Source organism: Rhynchophorus ferrugineus, unplaced genomic scaffold (assembly GCF_030347505.1).
Source record: "Rhynchophorus ferrugineus isolate W39M unplaced genomic scaffold, kcgeb_rfMv2 rfM4, whole genome shotgun sequence".
Classification (NCBI taxonomy): Eukaryota; Metazoa; Arthropoda; class Insecta; order Coleoptera; family Curculionidae; genus Rhynchophorus; species Rhynchophorus ferrugineus.
Genome location: NW_027472583.1, coordinates 50208631 through 50227553, shown reverse-complemented (window position 1 = coordinate 50227553; position 18923 = coordinate 50208631). Strand labels below are relative to the sequence as shown.

General features: G+C 30.9%; 2 protein-coding genes across 9 annotated transcripts in view; both read left to right on the top strand.

The window, feature by feature from the left end:
- The window catches only part of LOC143196500 (ornithine decarboxylase), a 149474-nt gene that overhangs the window by 6485 nt on the left and 124066 nt on the right, over positions 1 to 18923 (top strand). The gene's annotated exons all lie outside the window — the stretch shown is intronic.
- Ih (hyperpolarization activated cyclic nucleotide gated potassium channel Ih) overlaps positions 1 to 18923 on the top strand; it is a 332983-nt gene that overhangs the window by 295694 nt on the left and 18366 nt on the right. For 6 of the 8 annotated variants that reach the window (XM_076404222.1, XM_076404223.1, XM_076404221.1 and 3 more), the window contains 2 exons: positions 7679 to 7822; positions 15751 to 15849. In XM_076404222.1, coding sequence (XP_076260337.1) covers positions 7679 to 7822; positions 15751 to 15849 — 243 coding nt within the window. The remainder of the gene's footprint in view (positions 1 to 7678; positions 7823 to 15750; positions 15850 to 18923) is intronic. The other 2 variants (XM_076404225.1, XM_076404224.1) reach the window with 1 other exon arrangement.

The window sequence follows — 18923 nt, the reverse complement described above, 5'->3', positions numbered from 1 at the left end:
TAGTAGAACAAAAAAGGAAGTAAGATCTGAATTGGGAAATGAGATTATATTTTGTTAAGTACATATCGTATATCATAAGAGGTATATATATATTTTAGATGTAATAAATTATGTAAAAGTAAATAACAGTTTAAAATTGTTTTCATTATTTAAGTCAAGATAAAATCGCGTTGTTTGTCCTTACATAACCTGAAACATGTTATTTTCGTGTAACATTAGCGTTATCAGTCAATATATATATAATACATATTTTTGTATCTGGTTTATCTTTTCGTTGTTATTCAGATTGCAATATATCTAAATAAACTCCATTTATAAATATCTGGAGATTGTATATACTGAGATGAGTGAAAGTATTTCCCATCATATTTTATGTTAGATTTCATAAAATTGGTAACAATTCACTTTAAGTATATAATTTATAAACGATTGTTTTTATGTTCTGAATATTTAAATGATTGTTTTTAACTCAATTGATAATATAAAGTATTCTATATAAGTAAGAAAAACTACGTTTTTTTTACAGTCAGAGAATTCCAATTACTGCACTATATGTCTTCACCATCACCACCAGGTATTATCACTATTGAAACCTCCAGAATACATAATTTTTATTCAACTTCATATGTTAAATGTGTTAAATCCTCTTCGAACTATCATTATTTCATTTTTATTTTTTATCTTTATAGTAATATTCTTTCTGAATACATGGTAAATTTTTCTCTTTCTTGTTCAAGTTTCTTTGTTATTATTACTACTCCTTCCTGCGTCTTATCTATCCCACTATTGATAAACGTATGGTCGAAACTGGTTATATAAATACTAAACCCCTTTTCTTTCTTTCGATTATTGTTAATTTATCAACATATATTTACCAATACCACCTATTCCTCCTCTAGTTCCATTTCCTTATCCGTCAGTCCTCGTATATTCAGGATACATTGCTGCACAACATCTCCGGATTTGGCGCATGAGCATATTGGCTCGTTCGTTACTTATTAATACTTTATTTATCATACTATAAATTTCTATTGTATACTATAATTTCCGAATATTCAGCCTGTTCCTGTAAATTGTTATTCTTTCGTTCTTAAGTAAAGATAATCAATAAACTTTTCTTTAAATTCCTTTATTATTAGTCCTCTTTCGATTCTATTTTTATAATAATGTTTTGTCTCTAGTACACAAATTTCACAGTGACTGAAATTGGATAATACATTATTGAACCGATTTCAATATAGCAAAGTTTCACTACAATCGGCTCAACCGTTTAGGAACGCATACGTGACAAACATTGATACGTTTTATTCATTGTTATAGAAAACCTACATCGTTCTTTTGACACGGTATCGCGATGTTGCCAAAAAGTTGTGGAAAATGTTGTAAATACTCTCAGTAATTTATATTTCTCTCAATAAATCTCTCAGTTAAAAAATGATCAGAATGCATGCAAGCATCTAAATATATGTTTCCTCAAATGTTCTATGTTTTTTTCTGTTAAGCTGTCAAACTAAAGCCGGCTAGACTTTCCTATGACTCTGTCTGCTATTAATTATTAGAGGTTGAAGTAAAAGGATTCTAGCAAACTTATATTTACAATGAAAATATATTGTTTCATTAATGTTCAAATACAATAGCGGTTACCATAGCAGCTAACCGTAAAAACATGCTTCTATTAAAGTGCAATTTCATTCAAAAATGGCATGTCAATCTATCAAGTTCTCTCCCTGTTTTGCAGACACAAACAAACGGAATCTGAGTAAACCTAAAGATTGTAATAATAATTTGTTCTCGATATATAAGCCTATAAATTAATTCTAAAAGATTTACAACAGTGTTACCCTAGAGACAAGCTTACCATTTTATTTCACGTTAAAGAAAAACGCGGCTGAAGGTCATCGAATTCTGCGTGACGCTTTAGGCAAACGAGCTCTTTCGATTTCACCATGTGAATACTAGCTGACATTGAAGGCAAAAAGCGTTTTAGACGGCCACAAAATTTTGAAGGCATTACTGTATGGTCCGTGTAAAACACAAGAAGAATATGTAGAGTTGTTGGTAGTTACACAAGTAACCATTTCCACTCGCTCCCATGTTCTGGGAATGATCCAAAAACTTGGATATTTTGTGGCGTATGAATTGAAGCCAAGAGATATTGAAAGTCGTTTCGTTATGTCTACAATATTGTTTCAATGGCAAAATCGGAATTATGATCGCTATCGACTGCAAGACTAGAATATGAGCAAAGACACAGCACTATTATTCTTCGGTATGACAACCCTCGACCACATGTTGAAAAACCGGTAAAACCATATTTGGAAACATTAAAGTAGTAAGTGCTACCTCACCATCTGTATTCTCCAGACCTTTTTCGCTTTGATTACTTTTTGCTTCAACATATGAGTCGTGATCTATCTGAGCAGCGCTTCACTTCTTATGACGATACCAAAAAATCAGTCGATTCGTGAATAGCCTCGAAAGATATATTATTTTTTAAGATGAAATAATATATTTTCTATATTTCAAATCCAGTTCTTTTCCTTATAATATACTTCTTTCAGTTGTATCCATATTCATCCCAAGATGCACAGGTTGCTATATGGGATGATAGTATTATTTATTGTTGTTTTTTGTTGTTGTTCATGTTTGGGTGTAGTTATTTATATTGTCACCACACTTGTAATGTTGGTTGGTTTTTGCTATTCTCTCCTAACAGCAAATATCGTACTACAGCAGTATCATCGCAAATGTGTCAGAGATCATATTCTTTATTTGTAGAAGACTTGGTTTAATTTATTTTATTGTAGAGTAGGCTGCCTTTTGTTTGACTCGACATTCAGGCTAAGTAGAGGTTTTAGAGTTCAGTAAATTGATTTAGTAATATTTTCATTATCAAGTTTGAGTCCCGCATGCCAAAACATGTTAAAAGTTTAGACAATTTCAAACAATGTCGTGAGTAGGTTATTTTACCTCAATAGGCTTTTTCAATGACGTATTTTATTCTATACAACTGGTCAGTTGCACGCAACCCTCGACCACATGTTGAAAAACAAGTGAAACCATATTTGGAAACATTAAAGTAGTAAGTGCTACCTCACCATCCGTATTCTCCAGACCTTTTTCGCTTTGATTACTATTTGCTTCAACATAACATATGAGTCGTGATCTATCTGAGCAGCGCGCTTTACTTCTTATGACGATACCAAAAAATGAGTCGATTCGTGGATAGTCGCGAAAGATATATCGTTTTTTTCAGATGACATCTGTAAATTGGCTAAAAGATGGGAAAAGTTTCAACTATCGATGGACAATACTTTGAATAAAATACGTCCATTGTCATGGCCAAGTATTTTGCTGTGTTACCATATAGATATGTATACCAAATGTGTCAGAGATGATATTCTTTATTTGTAGTAGACCTAATTTAATTTATTTTATTGTAGAGTAGGCTTCCTTTCGTTTGACTCAACATTTTGGCTAAGATGTAGAAGTTTTAGAGTTCAGTAAATTGATTTTGTAATATTTTCATTATCAAGTTTGAGTCCCGCTTGCCAACACTTGTAAAAAGTTTTCAATTTCAAAAAATATCGTGAGCAAGTTATTTTACCTCAATAGGCTTTTTCAATGACGTATGTTATTCTATACCCCTGGTCAATTGTTGAATATTTGTTTATAAAACCTTAAGTGCAGATATTACCTTTTGCCTTCTAGAATTAGTTTTCAAATACTTCAGCTATTGGGTAGCAGTGTTATAGATGTTAGATCTATAGGATTTCACTTCATTTTGCTGGTTTTGGGATCGTAATAATTTCAGTCATCTCCCAAACAACTGGGGGATGTTTCAATCAAGATACTACATTAATCACGGTACTTCAGTTATTAAATCGTACATTGGTGCTTTCTTTGGGAATTTGTAAACAATCTAGATGTAATCTGTATATAATCAAAATATGTTTGGATAATATGTCTTCTTGTAAAAATTATACTATATCCAATACAAAATGTATGCATGTCATCAAAATGTATGACTTCAGCACATGGCAATTTTTCCTCATAAAATTGAATTTTTGATTCACAACGTTTACCGATTTATAACCTCTAATTATTATTACAAACGTTCTGAAAAATTTTATAGGTTGATTCGGTTACATGTTCCGACACATCAGACAGCATTCTGTCTATTTTTAACTAGGGTGAAACGATAAAATAGGAAGGAAAAATCCGTTTCGATTCTAAAACGAATTTTAGATTTTTACGAACAAAATTTTGCAATATATTCGACTACATTTATGAACTTTTTTTTTTCTTTTTTCTTTTCAATCAGTAATGTTGCAGACAGCTGTTTGTAATTGATGTGCAAATGTAATTTCCGAAATTCCACAGTTGATGCCGTTCCAGTAAAACAACTATATCTCCGTAAATAATTTTAAGTTTTGAAATATTCTCTTAAGGGTATATTCTTAGAGATTAAAAAACATCGATTTTTTCTAATTTCTAGACCATAATATACCCTTAAAACTCATCAGAAATGGTGAATGATTCAAAGGGTTGTTTGAAGCTCTTGAATCAAAATAAAAAGGTTTTTTTTATATTGGTTTGTGACTTCAATCCGTTACTAATACAAAAATTTTGTCAGTTGAGTCGAGAATAATGAAAAAGCATTGATAAGTTAAAGGAGTTTAGAGAATATAGAGACTTGTTTAGGGTAAATGATATGGCTCGGTGAATGGAGGTAAAACGAAATGAAACAGTGGTGTTTACATTATGTGACCGTTATTTATTGGCAATATAAAAAATGTAGAGAATACAAAATAGATAAAATGGATGGCAGCGGTGTTACCTGGAGACGAGGCTTGGGCAGTCGATGGTGGCACGTCTAAACCAAACGATGGTCGAGTACTGAATTATTGGAAATACCCTTAAATAACATCCCAGATAAACGTCTCGGGGTTGCCAGCTATTCGTTATCGTGTTCTAGTTGGCACTGTTGGCAACGCCCGTGTTCAACATCTGGGATTATATTTCTAGGTACTTTGTTGACAGTTATTCTAAGATGTAAAATTCGACATACCTCAAGGTCGCTAAACTTGATAGAGTACAGAGCATTGAAATGAATATATCACTCCTAAAGGAGACTTTTTGCTATATCATGAACTAATTGAGAGATGCCAAGTGAGATACTTATAGTAATGGTTCAAAGTTATAGTAGTTATAAATGGTTAAAATACATGTTAAATGAAGGATCTTCTTGAAAAATATATATTTGTATACAAATTTCATTTAAAATAAAACTTAAAAAATCAAAGAACGAAAATCAACTATGCAGCCAATCGTATCAGTGATAGTGTCTTGTTTGATTAGATACTCTTAGCGGCTTTTATATCTTAAAGGATAAAAACAATATCAATTAAAACTATTAGAATTTTAAGTCAAAACAACACAAGACTTGTCGTTAACATTTGACCCATTTACTCATCGAATAAATAGCAAAAATGATTTCCATACATATGCATTTAAAGCCAACGACGACTGCATATCTATTTTATACATATATAAACCGAAAGGAACTTTTAAACAAAAAAGAAGTGGATTCTAATTAAGCTGCCAAAATTCTGAGAAACGGTTATCGCACTATTTGTTAAGGTCAAGTTCTTTGCAATAACGTCCTTATCGTTCTTTTTTTTGGCGTTATAACAAATTTATATATAGATTATACATGACTGAATGATTAACGCTCTTGTTTAATTAACGATAAGCTTATTTAATAAAACAATCGATGATGTTTGGTTAATGAGGCGTAATAATATTTGACAAATAGTCGGAACAAAGTCAACTGCTACTTAAATTAATTAATGAGTTTTTTTATAGATGCACTGACTGAAGCATTAATTATTTTCGTCTAAAATCTATATTTTATATAGTATCAATTCTAGGCAATAATTAGTTATTATTATCTCTTTTTTAGTATTATATGCAATTAATTATTTATGAGAAAAAAATGACATATCTGGCATTCTTTGATTTGGAAAGAAAAGGCCTTTCACAAAGTAAGAAGTACACTACGATGTTATATTACAATAAAGGCGAGTAAATAACAAAATTGTAAAAATAATTAAAGAAATATATGGAATAAATGCTGTCATTGGACACAACATGAAATCAAACACCTTTAAATCCCAAGCAATACTAAGGAAAGGAAAGACTAAGGTTTAAACCCAGCCCTGTTTATACTATTAAAATCCTAAACAATAATAACTAAATGTCAATTAACACATAACTAATTTAATATAACTTATATTGACATTATTGGCATGTTGACGTAGTAAATAATATGCGGTATCACATCTGTAAAGTAGGTAAAGAATTGGCTCCAATACACTCCTTGTGATACACCTGCTTTAGCTTCTTTTAAGTAGTAAGCAGTTTTAGAGTAAGCTTCTTCGTCTTGTTTGCCTCTGAACAATCTGACTATAATGTAAGATTTTAATAGTTGGCTGTGTTGTTTCGATTTTCTGTAGCTTACGAACAAAGTCACCACGCCGTACCATATCGAAGGCAGAATACATTAAAAATCGTCGTGGTCCGATAGACTAAACATGGTCAGGTAGACATAACAGGTGTTAAGAAATATTTCAATATCCTAATACTTACCTGTGACGATGTGGGTAATTGGTCTGGCTGTGGGTCTGTCTTATTTATAACCAAATTTCTACTGATATCTGTACAGTATTAATTTGTCTTGAAAACATAAAGTATACTTTGTATTATTTTTTAAAACAAAAGTTAATGTTCATAATATAATAGTAATAATAGTTGTTTAACACCTTCATATATATATATATAGTAAAAATGGCCTTTAAAAAAAATAGTAAGAAGATATTAAATTAGGAAATATTTTATAAGAGGTAAAAAGAAAAATACAGCATAATATTAAATTTTTAATTATAAATTAAAGGAAATAAAACAATGAACCTTAACTATACCACAAATAATTTACTAAACTACCAAATATTTGGATATACATTACTACAAATGTGTTATATATAAATAACATTTACTAACAACTTCCATTGTATATTTCTTTATACTTCAAACACTAATTGCTATACAATAAAAGTTTCGATAAAGTATTTTCCTAAATAAAGGCAAGGTTAATATATTTGTTAATGAAATGAATTGACTAAATTGACAGTTAAATCAATTACTTTTCTAAAATAAATTACATAGTATATTTATATATTTGGCAACATCGACTTTTCATTGTGGTTTGGCGCAAAATATGTTGCGTCGACCTATATACGTATAGTGCCGAAAGTAGCCGAATATCCGGACCACGATGATTTTTAATGCATCCTATCGAAGGCTTGTGCTACATCTACGAATACGAATAGCTGAATATTTTATACTTTTTATCTTCGTAGATCAAAAATCTTCTTTGATCAGCAATTGATTAGAATAGATAGTGCGCATTAAATGTCCAAAGTTTATTCAAATCGATTATAATAATAATAGAGAATTAACCCAAAAAATATAAGAAAATTATAGTACAAATCTACAGTGGAGCCAAACATATTTAAATTTAAGGCTGTTTATAAATAATCTAGTTCTAATATATACCAATATACGGCTCTCGCGAATTATAACAGCTTTATTAACGCTGCTGTTTTCTTTGTTTCAGTTTCAGGATTATGGCGACAGTTTTCAACTTTTGCACGCCGGCAGGGCCTTGAGGATCCTCCGCCTGGCCAAACTGCTGTCACTGGTCCGCCTGCTGCGCCTGTCCCGTCTCGTCCGTTACGTAAGCCAATGGGAGGAAGTCTACGTAAGTAACGACGTTTCCGGCGCGAAAAACTTGACGTTTGACGCCCTCGATTTCGAAAAGAAGAAGAAGAACGCTTGTCGCCAAATTATTGTTTAGGTTATGTCGCGAGTTTTTTTTTATTCTACTGTTTATGACATTGAGCGTGAGCGGGGATGGACTGGCGAAGAAATCACAGAGCGTGTGTGAGAAGTATGGAGAGTGTATCATAGGTTTTTCTTTTTTAATTCACTCTACATCCGCACAGTCTGCGCACTGAGTTTAATTGTAAAGCAAGAGAACAACAAACAAACATTGCGAGAAGACCAATCAAGCTATACATGTATAATAATTAGCTTTATATGCGAGCTACTTTGGCTTCCATATTTTTGATTCACTTTTGTTTCGACAATTTGCTTGATTCATCAGGTTACACAAACTCCCTCCCACATCTACACAGTTGGTAATGTAGTGTACGTACACGTTGACGGTACATTTATTTTAATTCGATATAATCTCGACAGGTGGCGTTGACAATGATGAGCAGTTAGTAGGTCATCGGTTTCTTTTTATATTTTTGTTTTGTTTTGTTCTTCGTTAAATCATTTAGTTTAAGAACAACTATTGAATATACAAGCCCATTTTTATGAAGACTAGATTAGGTTAAGTCTAAGATGAATTACTTTACTTTATTAATTTATATATTTATTACTAATTACTTTAAATTAAATTTTATTGTTGTTATCAACAGTCTTATAATAATCGGTAATATCATTCTACTACTTACTATTAACATGATTGTCATAGTATTTCAATTTTTTTTCAGGTATAATATATAAAAGACTACACGAAAAGAAATGAAAAAATATATGATTAGTTCTTTGTGTCCTAAGACGAATAATGTAACTTTTGACTAACTTTATTTGAAATATCTAGAACTATATATATATATATATATATATATATATATATATATATATATATATATATATATATATATATATATATAAACCAAACCAACACACATGCCTCTAGATTGACTCAAACGAAAGCAGACTTATAGGCTATACAAAGTTGGTGTGAACATACGTCATCTCAATTTATGACATTAAAATGGTGCAATGTTACCGCATCAATCCTGAGTTTTAGTTTATTTTGTCTTTGACTTATAACAAAATTGTAATCTAAATAAAACTATGAAAGAAATCTGTTATCAAATATAATTTATTTTAACTTTGTAACATAGTGCATCTAAAAACTACAGTTAATTATGCAGCTACAATAGTTTATAGGTTGGAGTTATAAGCTCTTATTACTATTGTTTTCAAGAATTTTGCATACGTTTGACAATCGGACGACTTTAACACGCTGGTTCGGTTACATGTTCGAACTTATTAAACAGCATTGTGTCTCTTTTTAACTAGGATAAACTGAGAAGGAAAATATTGTCTGATTCTAAAACGAATTTACAAATTACGGCAGGCAATACATTAAACATTTTAATGACGTATGTTCACAGAAACTTTGGATAGACTATATATCATTGAATTCCTATTACAATCTACTCTCTAAATAACAACAAAAGTTTTTTCGTCGCTATATAAATTAATGTAATTTACAGTAATATTATTTAAAAAAACAGTCTAAGTAATACGTTTTAAACTAAGATAACCAGGACATTAACATAAATAAAAGAAACGAAACAAAATATATGTTATCAAATATTATTTCAGTATCAAAACAACAGCATTTTGAATTAATGTGTCAAATCTTCTAGTAGCCTCTTACAGCATATTCTTTATTCACTTTTATTCTATATTTTTGTACTTAGTATGTTTTTGGTTATATATTCTTATTAAAGCATATTACAGAATATGATTTTGGATATATACACATGTATTACAAAACAGTATTCAAGGGATACCTTAATATGCACTACTAAAATTCTAGCTTTATAGTTAATTTGCTACCAATATAGCTTAGTCACTAAAATAATATAAATATATAATTGGTCAAATTATTGATAAACTTGACCAGTGTTTTGAAGTTCTAAATTATACATAAAATGTATTATTATATATTACTAAATACTGCATAAATAAGTCTTCATCAGATCACTTTGTGTTTCAATTTCGCCGAAGAAAATATCGATATATCGGAGAAAAAAATCGATATAGTTATTGCAAAAAAATATAGTAAAAATAGTGAAATATTAGCCTAGAACATATATTTATGACGGTTCTTTAAGTACCAAAATTAAATACCAATTTTAAAGGTTTATTAATAATTATATTTCATTTATTTTGAAAAAATACCACAAAATATTGGCTAAAAAAATATAGATATTTCGGCCAAAAATATCGATATTTTTCTACATCCCTATGTCATACTGTTATTTTGTGTGACTGTTTTCAAAATCATAACCAAACAGTAAAATGACCAAGACCTAACCGTAGATCTAGGCATTAAAAATATAACTAAATTTATATTATACTATCGACATCTGCAGATATGCAAAGTACCAATCATATAGATTTTCTTTTTTTTATATATTTTGTGTATAAGGACTGCGAATTGATTTTGAGTCGATTTTTTTAAATAAGTTCCGTAATTTATGCTACGTCTTTGTAAAATAAATATACTAGATATACATTTTCTTATAATTTTCAAAGATATTCGAAGAGATGCGCTAAAACCTACAGTAAAGGCAGTACACTAATAACAAAGAGTGAGTGTTGATTGCATCATTTTAAAAAAGCCAATTTCTATCAATTAACAATGTATGCCCCAATTATCCGACAAAAGAAGAAGACTACTGTTAGTTGAATTGATGGGCTTCAGTCGAACATCGAAAGGAAAATAAACTTTATAACAATAGAATAATATATAGAGTGTTAACTTAATATAAATAATTTCACAATTGTTTTGCATGGTCTCAGCAGGAAGGCTCTGAGAACGTCATTTCGCTGCATTTCATTGGTTAGTTTAAATTACCATTACAGGGACCTATAATAATAATATTTTATTAGGAATACATTTCATTGGTTGAGGATTCATGGAGGAGCTTGGAGGACGCATCACGTGGCCAACCTCTGACGTCATATTCTACTGACCAAATAAATTCCAAAATAAAATGTAAATAATATGTAAATAAAATATAATAAAAAATGTATATAAATAAAAATAAATATAAATAAAAAATAATTAAATGTGAATATAAAAAGGCTGGAAATTAGATTCACAGAAAAACACAACATATCTCCTGGCAAATATCATCAAAATTGTTTATAGTGCATATTTTTTATGCTATTTTTTTTTGTTCCATCATACTGAAAGCCTATGTCTGTTAATATTTTACTTGTTCAACACAAAAATGTATTGATGCAAGTTATCATTATTTTTACAATATTACTGTGAAAATTGTGGATCGGATAGTTAAAATGGTTAAATTGTATGATATACGTCAGAATGGACAAAATATACCAAGAAGTAATACATAAATGTATAACATAACCTGTATAAAAATTGAACTGAATAATATGAACCAATAAAAAGTGGTCTCTCTGCATTAGTTGGACCACGCAAAACATTTCCTCGGTTTTCGCCTATTTAAGTAAAACCTCTATATATACTCTATTTTTATAACAAAACATGCACCAGACAATGTGTCTTATGATCATCACTCATTCCAATCGATACCATAAAATCTATCTGGGATATTCATGTTCATATCAGTGTGTCGTTTTTTTAGATAGATTCCAAATAACAGATGATGATGATTTGATTCATTTGTCATAAAATTGATGATTAGCAATGTATTTCAGTTTCTAAAAAATGTGCAAAAAGACTCACAATTAATGCACAGTTCATACAGCACTAAAATACACAAACACATATATAAATGATAATTAATTTGGATTACCAACTAACGAAGCCATCTCCATTTTATGCTTGATTTATTTTCATAAAAGCAACAAACAATTATTTACTGCCAATATTATATATATTGTATATAAATAGATTTAACACAAAGAACAGTATCCTTACATAGTTCTTTAATTTTAGTGTATATACCTATAAAACTATATGCATTTCTGAAATTTATTGTAAAAAAAAAATCACCAATTACACCAGTTCACTCGGCTTTCAATATGATTTGTATGAACTTACTTTATAAAAATGACCATTTTTTTACTTATTACTAATTATTGGAATGTTCGGTTGAAAGTTTTTAAATTGACACTTGACAGTTGATGAATATCAGTAAACATAACCTTTTTTAATCAAAGCCAATCAAATTTTTGAATCGGGTTATCTTTGGATTGTTTTCTATGTTTTAATGTATAATTATATTTGCTTATGATATAATGCTCTAACTATTGTATATTCAATAGTTCCTGATATTAACAGTAATTTGATAACGAAAGGTGTGGTGTTGATGTTTGATATATTAGGATATAGTGTACTTTAGTAACGATATGGTGTTTTATCGTATTTCTCTTACAGCTTAGTTGTATATTTAGGAGGGAAATAAATGTAAATAGTTTGGAGATATCGAGACATTGTATATATATAATTCTAACAATCATTCCCAAATGACTTGCATGATATTTATTCTGTTCTCTTTATCATTGTCATTGATTTTTTTTGGTTGTTTCTATTAAATAACGAGCATCAGCTTGCGGCGTACAGTTTTGAGTCGTTGCCGCCATTGAAGCTTACTTACCATCAAACGTTATCACTAAGATAAAACTAACATATTAACTTCCATGCCACAGAATAATACTGTTGTAAACCAACCGAAATATGATGTTAATATAATGTTAATAATAGAATCACATAACTCTCAAAATATTTACTAATTATTAATATAAATACTTTTTCCATATATAGATAAAATAGACTTCATCTTTTTTTTACTAAAAGTTAATTTTAAAAGTTTATTTTTTGAACTACCCTATACAGAAGCACATATTCCGTTGTTTATCATTAAACTGCCTAAGTTTCATGTCCTTATTTGATGTTTTGCAATCACACTCAATTAATAATCAATAGTCCAATCTAAAACAAAAATATGCGTCAATATAAAATATATTCTTATTTAATTAATGGAGATTATTTCATTTTTTATGTATAATATTTTATACCCAATGATTAATTTCACATAAAACTAAATATAAATAAAGTAATCTACCTTCCAGTAGAAATAATTTATCCTTCTTTTTGCTAATTATATTTCTACCCTTGTATATAGATCAATGATACATATTAGATTCTGTCAAAAACCCTGTTCAACTTGTTAGCGACACATGGTAAAAAAAATTAGATTTCAATCACAAAATATACAGACCTTTCAATTTCAATGTTTTGTGATTTCAATTTTGAAATTATGATATCTAAATAAAAACTCTACATTTTTATATATAATAAACATTAAATTTCAATAGTTGGAAAGCAAACTCATTCATTATAACGAGTCAATGCATCTATATATAACATAATACATTGTAATTCCAGAGTATAGAAACTATATTAATTTCCATTAGATGGCGCCTACCTTTTATCTGTCATTGTAAAGTTATCATACACTGTCATTATTAAAAAGCATTTATTACTTTATTACAAAAAGATGTATTTTTTATTTATTTCAGATCTATTTTTATAAAAGCAACAGTATTATGTAGTGGTAACAAACTTTCAGTAACGTTGAGCTTTATCTTGGAAGCCAGATGGGTGTTATCATGGTTTTTGATCAATGCTCCAGTAAAATGACATGAACCAGAGAATCAAAGACTATGATGATGGGTCCAGAAAAAGCCATCCCCCCCAAAAAAAAAACAAACAGAACGCTTGTAACTTTGCATGTGCTCGATAACCGTTTTATGTTTTCGTTTGTTCTTTTTTCTTTCTAACATGAAACCAAAAATGTGTTTACCGATTTTCTATCTCCTTCCAAAAATCCTTCAATGTATATTTTAGTAGAAACATTAATTTTAACCCCACTATCGGTTTGAATCGGCTTAGCTCGGAAGTAATCGGCACACGACCACACAATCGTTAGGTTTTTGATAGCCTGAATATAACTTTTTAACTAATTAGTAAGAAATTGCGAATAATATGCAGTGGCCTTATTTGGATGGCAAAATATGGACTCTACAGTATAACATTTTTATATAAAATTAGCGGATGTTATCCTATTTAATAAATTATTTGTAAAATTTTGCCTTAAAATGTTACCATACCTAGGTCTCCAATCATTTGTAGTATTCTGTCGATGGCTATTGGAGGATGGCTATTAAGAGGATCTTATTTTTCAAACATAACTTTTTCGACAATCATAGTCTAGTTAATTGAATTAGTTGTTAATTTGTATCTATTATATTATTTGAAGATCCTACCCCTTCTTCTTAATTCATATTGCAAAGTTTCGCCAATTTTACCGCACCATGTCGTTGTTGCATAAATAAATCCAATATCAATATGATCCAAACTTATCAAAACAAAGTTTTTCGCAGCACTGTTAACACAGTTAATATTAGAAATGATGACATCCACGAAGACTTAAAAAACAAGAAGCTGAAGTTTCATGGATCGAACAATGGATCTTCTCAGAGGTTGAAGAGATAAAAAAAGTTGATTTAATATACTTAAGGTATGTGTGAAATTTGTGCAGTGCTTTAAACTTACATGGAGTGCACCAGTGGAACTGCATCCATCAAACACCAATTAAGTTTGGTTCTGAAATAAGAAAGTTCTGAGCAAAGAACGCAAAAAAACTGGCAAAATTGACCCTTGATAAGTTGAAGACGTTAATGGACCAAAACACATATTCATAACAAAAGTCTGCTCACAAAAAAGAAGCTTTTCATGTGATAGTGACTTACTATGACCTACTATAGCTTAGCTAAACCATCGCTGGTGAATATTATCTACAAAAATTGTTGCAATGCATCCAAAGATTGAAATCGAATAATCTTTACACTGGTAGTACTGGTCTAGACTAGACAACACCACCACCTGACCAAGCAACGTTTCACTTCAGTGGACTAAACTGAGCTCAAACTAAATTGAGCTAGTTTGAGACGTTAAAACAAAAACATTTCCAATGAAGACTCTGTATGCTGCCTAAAATATGGGGAACAATGGACAACAATTGCTCGATTTTAGATTAATTTTACACTCACAAACACCACCAGTCTGGAGTCTATAGTTTGGATTCCATGTTAAGCAGTAATTAAAATCTATGTTTGTTTCTTTAAATGATATTTCAACTTTCATTAGAGTTAATTGTCAATTGATGGATAGTCTAAGTCATATTATTTTATTACCTATATCCAGTTAGTTTTAGTCCAGTATTGGAAAACTTTTACACAGGCCAAAATAACAAGGTGTATATGAACAGGGCTGAGTTTGGAGTGAGAAGGATCTTCAATAAATTCACCAAACACCATTTTATCCTCAAATTTGCATGTTAAAGTTTATGTGTTGGGGACATTATCAGCCCTTATCTCTTATTATTTTATTATGTATTTCTTACTATGAATTCTATTAAGTTATTCTAAGTTTGAAAAAATGCTTTAAGCTTAATCTATATGATCTTTATTTCAATTTTAGTTAAAACTCTAAAAACACCTCCGCTATGTATTTAGGGTTATTTTTTTCTCGTCTGTTTTATTCGCCAAACACCATACTTCTAGACTGAATATTGTGTCGATTACATACGAGCTGAACCGATCCGTGCCGACAATGGAGTTACAATTAGAATTTACTACTTGTTGCTGTGTACATATACATTTTGTTGACAGTGTTTAAATTAATGTGTTCTGTTTCAGTTTTTGGTTTGTTTAAATATACTCTCTTCCGTCTTCCGTTTTCGTTCTGTTCTTGTTCTTCCGACTCTGCGCGCCACCGCTTCCTCTTTACTACTTTGTGTTCTTCGCTTTTTTTTCTAGATCTTGCAGAATCTTCAAAAAAAGAGAACGGAGAGGAGGGGACGCCTCAGTTCGGACCTCAGCAAGTTTAATACAACCAAAAGCAATCTCATCTTTAAGGTAACCAGCTTTGGGACTCGCTTTATGGCATTTTGCGCGCATGACCGATCCGCGGCGTCTCAGCTTCCGCTTCAGTCCACCCAGTACCAACTTTTTCTGTTCTTAAGCGTCATCGGGCGTTAGAAAATCTCGGACCCCCGAAGCGCTTCGACGACCATCGTATACGATCATCGATCATTCGCCATCCATTCTCCATTTCATTCCAGGTTCGAACAGCGTTCCGTCATTATGACGTACACATCATGTTTGTCGTTTGTTGACTCTCGGTCATCTCTTACTTACCATATACCATATTTATTATTAAACACGCAACTAACAAATAACACTGTGCGACAATTTTGTTTGTTCTATAACATTAAATAAAACGGTTTTTTTGTCAAATTCTACCTGAGAAAAACCTACCATTTTAAAGTTATATTATATATGATAAATTAAAGTACTATAAAGAAATAAAGGCAGTATAAAAATTTTAAATAATATTTATTTAACAGGTCAATTGAAAAGTCCCCGGCCTACCATAGTAAAACACATTTCTTTGGCAAATTTTTTTTTTTTATTCAACATTATTCCTTTCAAGGGTGATGCACTGACTTTTCAATATCATCTTTGTGGTACGATTTGTCCTTTGCTTCATTTCATTCTTCTTTATTCGACGAAAATACTTCCCGGCTAGCATTGTTTTGAAATCTGAGAACAGTAAATAGTCGCTGAGGGCCAGATCTGGAAAATACGGTGGATGAGGAAGCAATTCGAAGGCCAATTCATGGATTTTTGCCACCGGTTTCACCGACTTGTGACACGGTGCATTGTCTTGCTGAGGCAGCACTTTCTTTTTCTTCAACTGCGGCCGTTTTTCGCTGATTTGGTCCTTCAAACGGCCCAATTACGCTATATAATAGTCGGTCTTGATGGTCCTTTCTTTTTCAAGGTATTCAATGAAAATTATTCCATGCGCATACCAAAATACAGACGCCATAACCTTTCTAGCCGAGTGTTGCGCTTTCCCACGCTTTGGGGCGGGTTCATCGTGTGCAGTCTACTCGGATGACTGTCGATTGGATGTCGGAGTGAAATGATGGAGCCATGTTTCATTCAGTGTCACATATCGACGCAAAAACTCGGGTTTATTACTCTTGATCATCTTCAAACACTGCTTCGAATCAACAACTAGTCGTTATTTTTGGTCAAAAGTGAGCTCGCGTGGCACCCACTTTGCACAGAGCTTTCTCATACCCAAATATTCGTGAATGATATGATGTACATGTTCAGTTGATATCTTTAGAGTGTCTGCTATTTCATTCAATTTCAATTTATGGTCATTCAAAATAATTTTGTGGTAACAACCTCTTTTGGTAGTCCACCGCATTCACCGTCTTCGGTGCTTATTTCACCAAGTCTAAACTTAGCATGCCAATCCTTGGTGGTTGATTTTCCTGGGGCAATGTCCGAAAACTCGACTTAAAGCCAAGTAACAAAAGTTGCTTCACTCAAAATGCTATAATTCACAAACTAATGATGTGACAGCTGTTAAATTTATACACTTTTTGAGGGTTAGGGCTAACTAAAAAACATATAGATTTTATTCTAGTAGTGTCATCTATGTGTCAGGTCGAGGACTTTTCAATTGACCTGTTATTTATATTATTACTTTTATTTAAAAAAACAGTAAAATATGTTTACAAATAGGCAATGAAGCAAAAAAAGTTTAATTAGTCAATAGAAAAAATTAACCATATATTCTGAAAGAAAATGACGAAATATTAACTTTTCTTCTTGTGAACAGTAGAATACTTGTTCATTGCAAAACAGCAGTAATTTTATTTGCTAACATTTTAGCATTCTATTTTCCTTGATAACGCTCTTCTATGTATTTTATATCCTGGTGAAAACGTTCAACTTGTTCGTCACTTTCCATTCTAAGATTAGAGGGGGGATTAGAGAATCAAAATGGGAATGCAAGAAATGTATTTTTAAAGACATTCTGCACCCCATCGCTTAAAATTTTTATAATATGTCATTCACAAAAAAACTCGACATTTTCAGCTTTAAGATTGCCTAAAAATTCCATGAATTACTTCTTTTAGAGATAGCCAAGCCTTTAACTCTTTCGCGGTAAGACTTTCATCGAGTTTTCTTATCAATGGGCCAACAAAAAATGCCTTCTTTTAATTTAACATCATTTTTCATTCAACCAAGTTTGGAAGAATCATATTTTATTGTGGAATAAGGGGTTCTTATTTATCGTTTGATTTACAACAAAGTCCAATTTACCACATAGTGGTTTTTGGTGTCTCTTCTGTCCCATAAATAGAGAAACCAACAATATTTCGTGAAACCTGCCTGTAGCCAATATAGTAGCAACTTTTAAATCAGTATAAAAAGTATAAATTTTCAGTTGTATTCTTTATATTTGATTAAGTTTAACATTATTTTCGTGTTTTCATACGTTTCTTTTAAAATCACTGAATATGTAATAGGTATGTAGAAGTCTTTAAGAGTAAATAGTATTCATACTATTACTAAAGAACTTGACGTGTTATATCGATAACAATATCAATAGACAATATTTTTAACAATGGAATAAGGAATTCAAAACACGTAATCTTGTTTATGTTAGAAAAATTGTGTCACACAGTGTAATTTGTATTAACTAATAGAAATATTTTTATTATTGAGAACAAATTCTTAATGTGTATAGCTATAACAAGAAAAAATATAGGGCTTTTCAGTATGGCGGGTCGATATTGGCAACTTGTATTGACCATGTTGTTTCAGCTGGTTATTTATTATTCATCATAGCAACCATATTATTTAGCAACAAGACACAGTTTCAGATGAATAGCTATGTTCAAAAATGTTATGACCGTATGTGCAATGACCTAGACCCTATTTGGTCTGGATTATTTCATCTCGTCATCAGCGTGTGTTGTATAACCATGATAACCATTGTTAAAATCTAAATTGAACAATAAGGACGTAGACATGTGGCTTCAACAGAATGGTACTGCGTGCCGCACAGAGGACGCCACAGATGATCATACTCTTTTACCCCACAAGACTATCTTGTGCGTTTT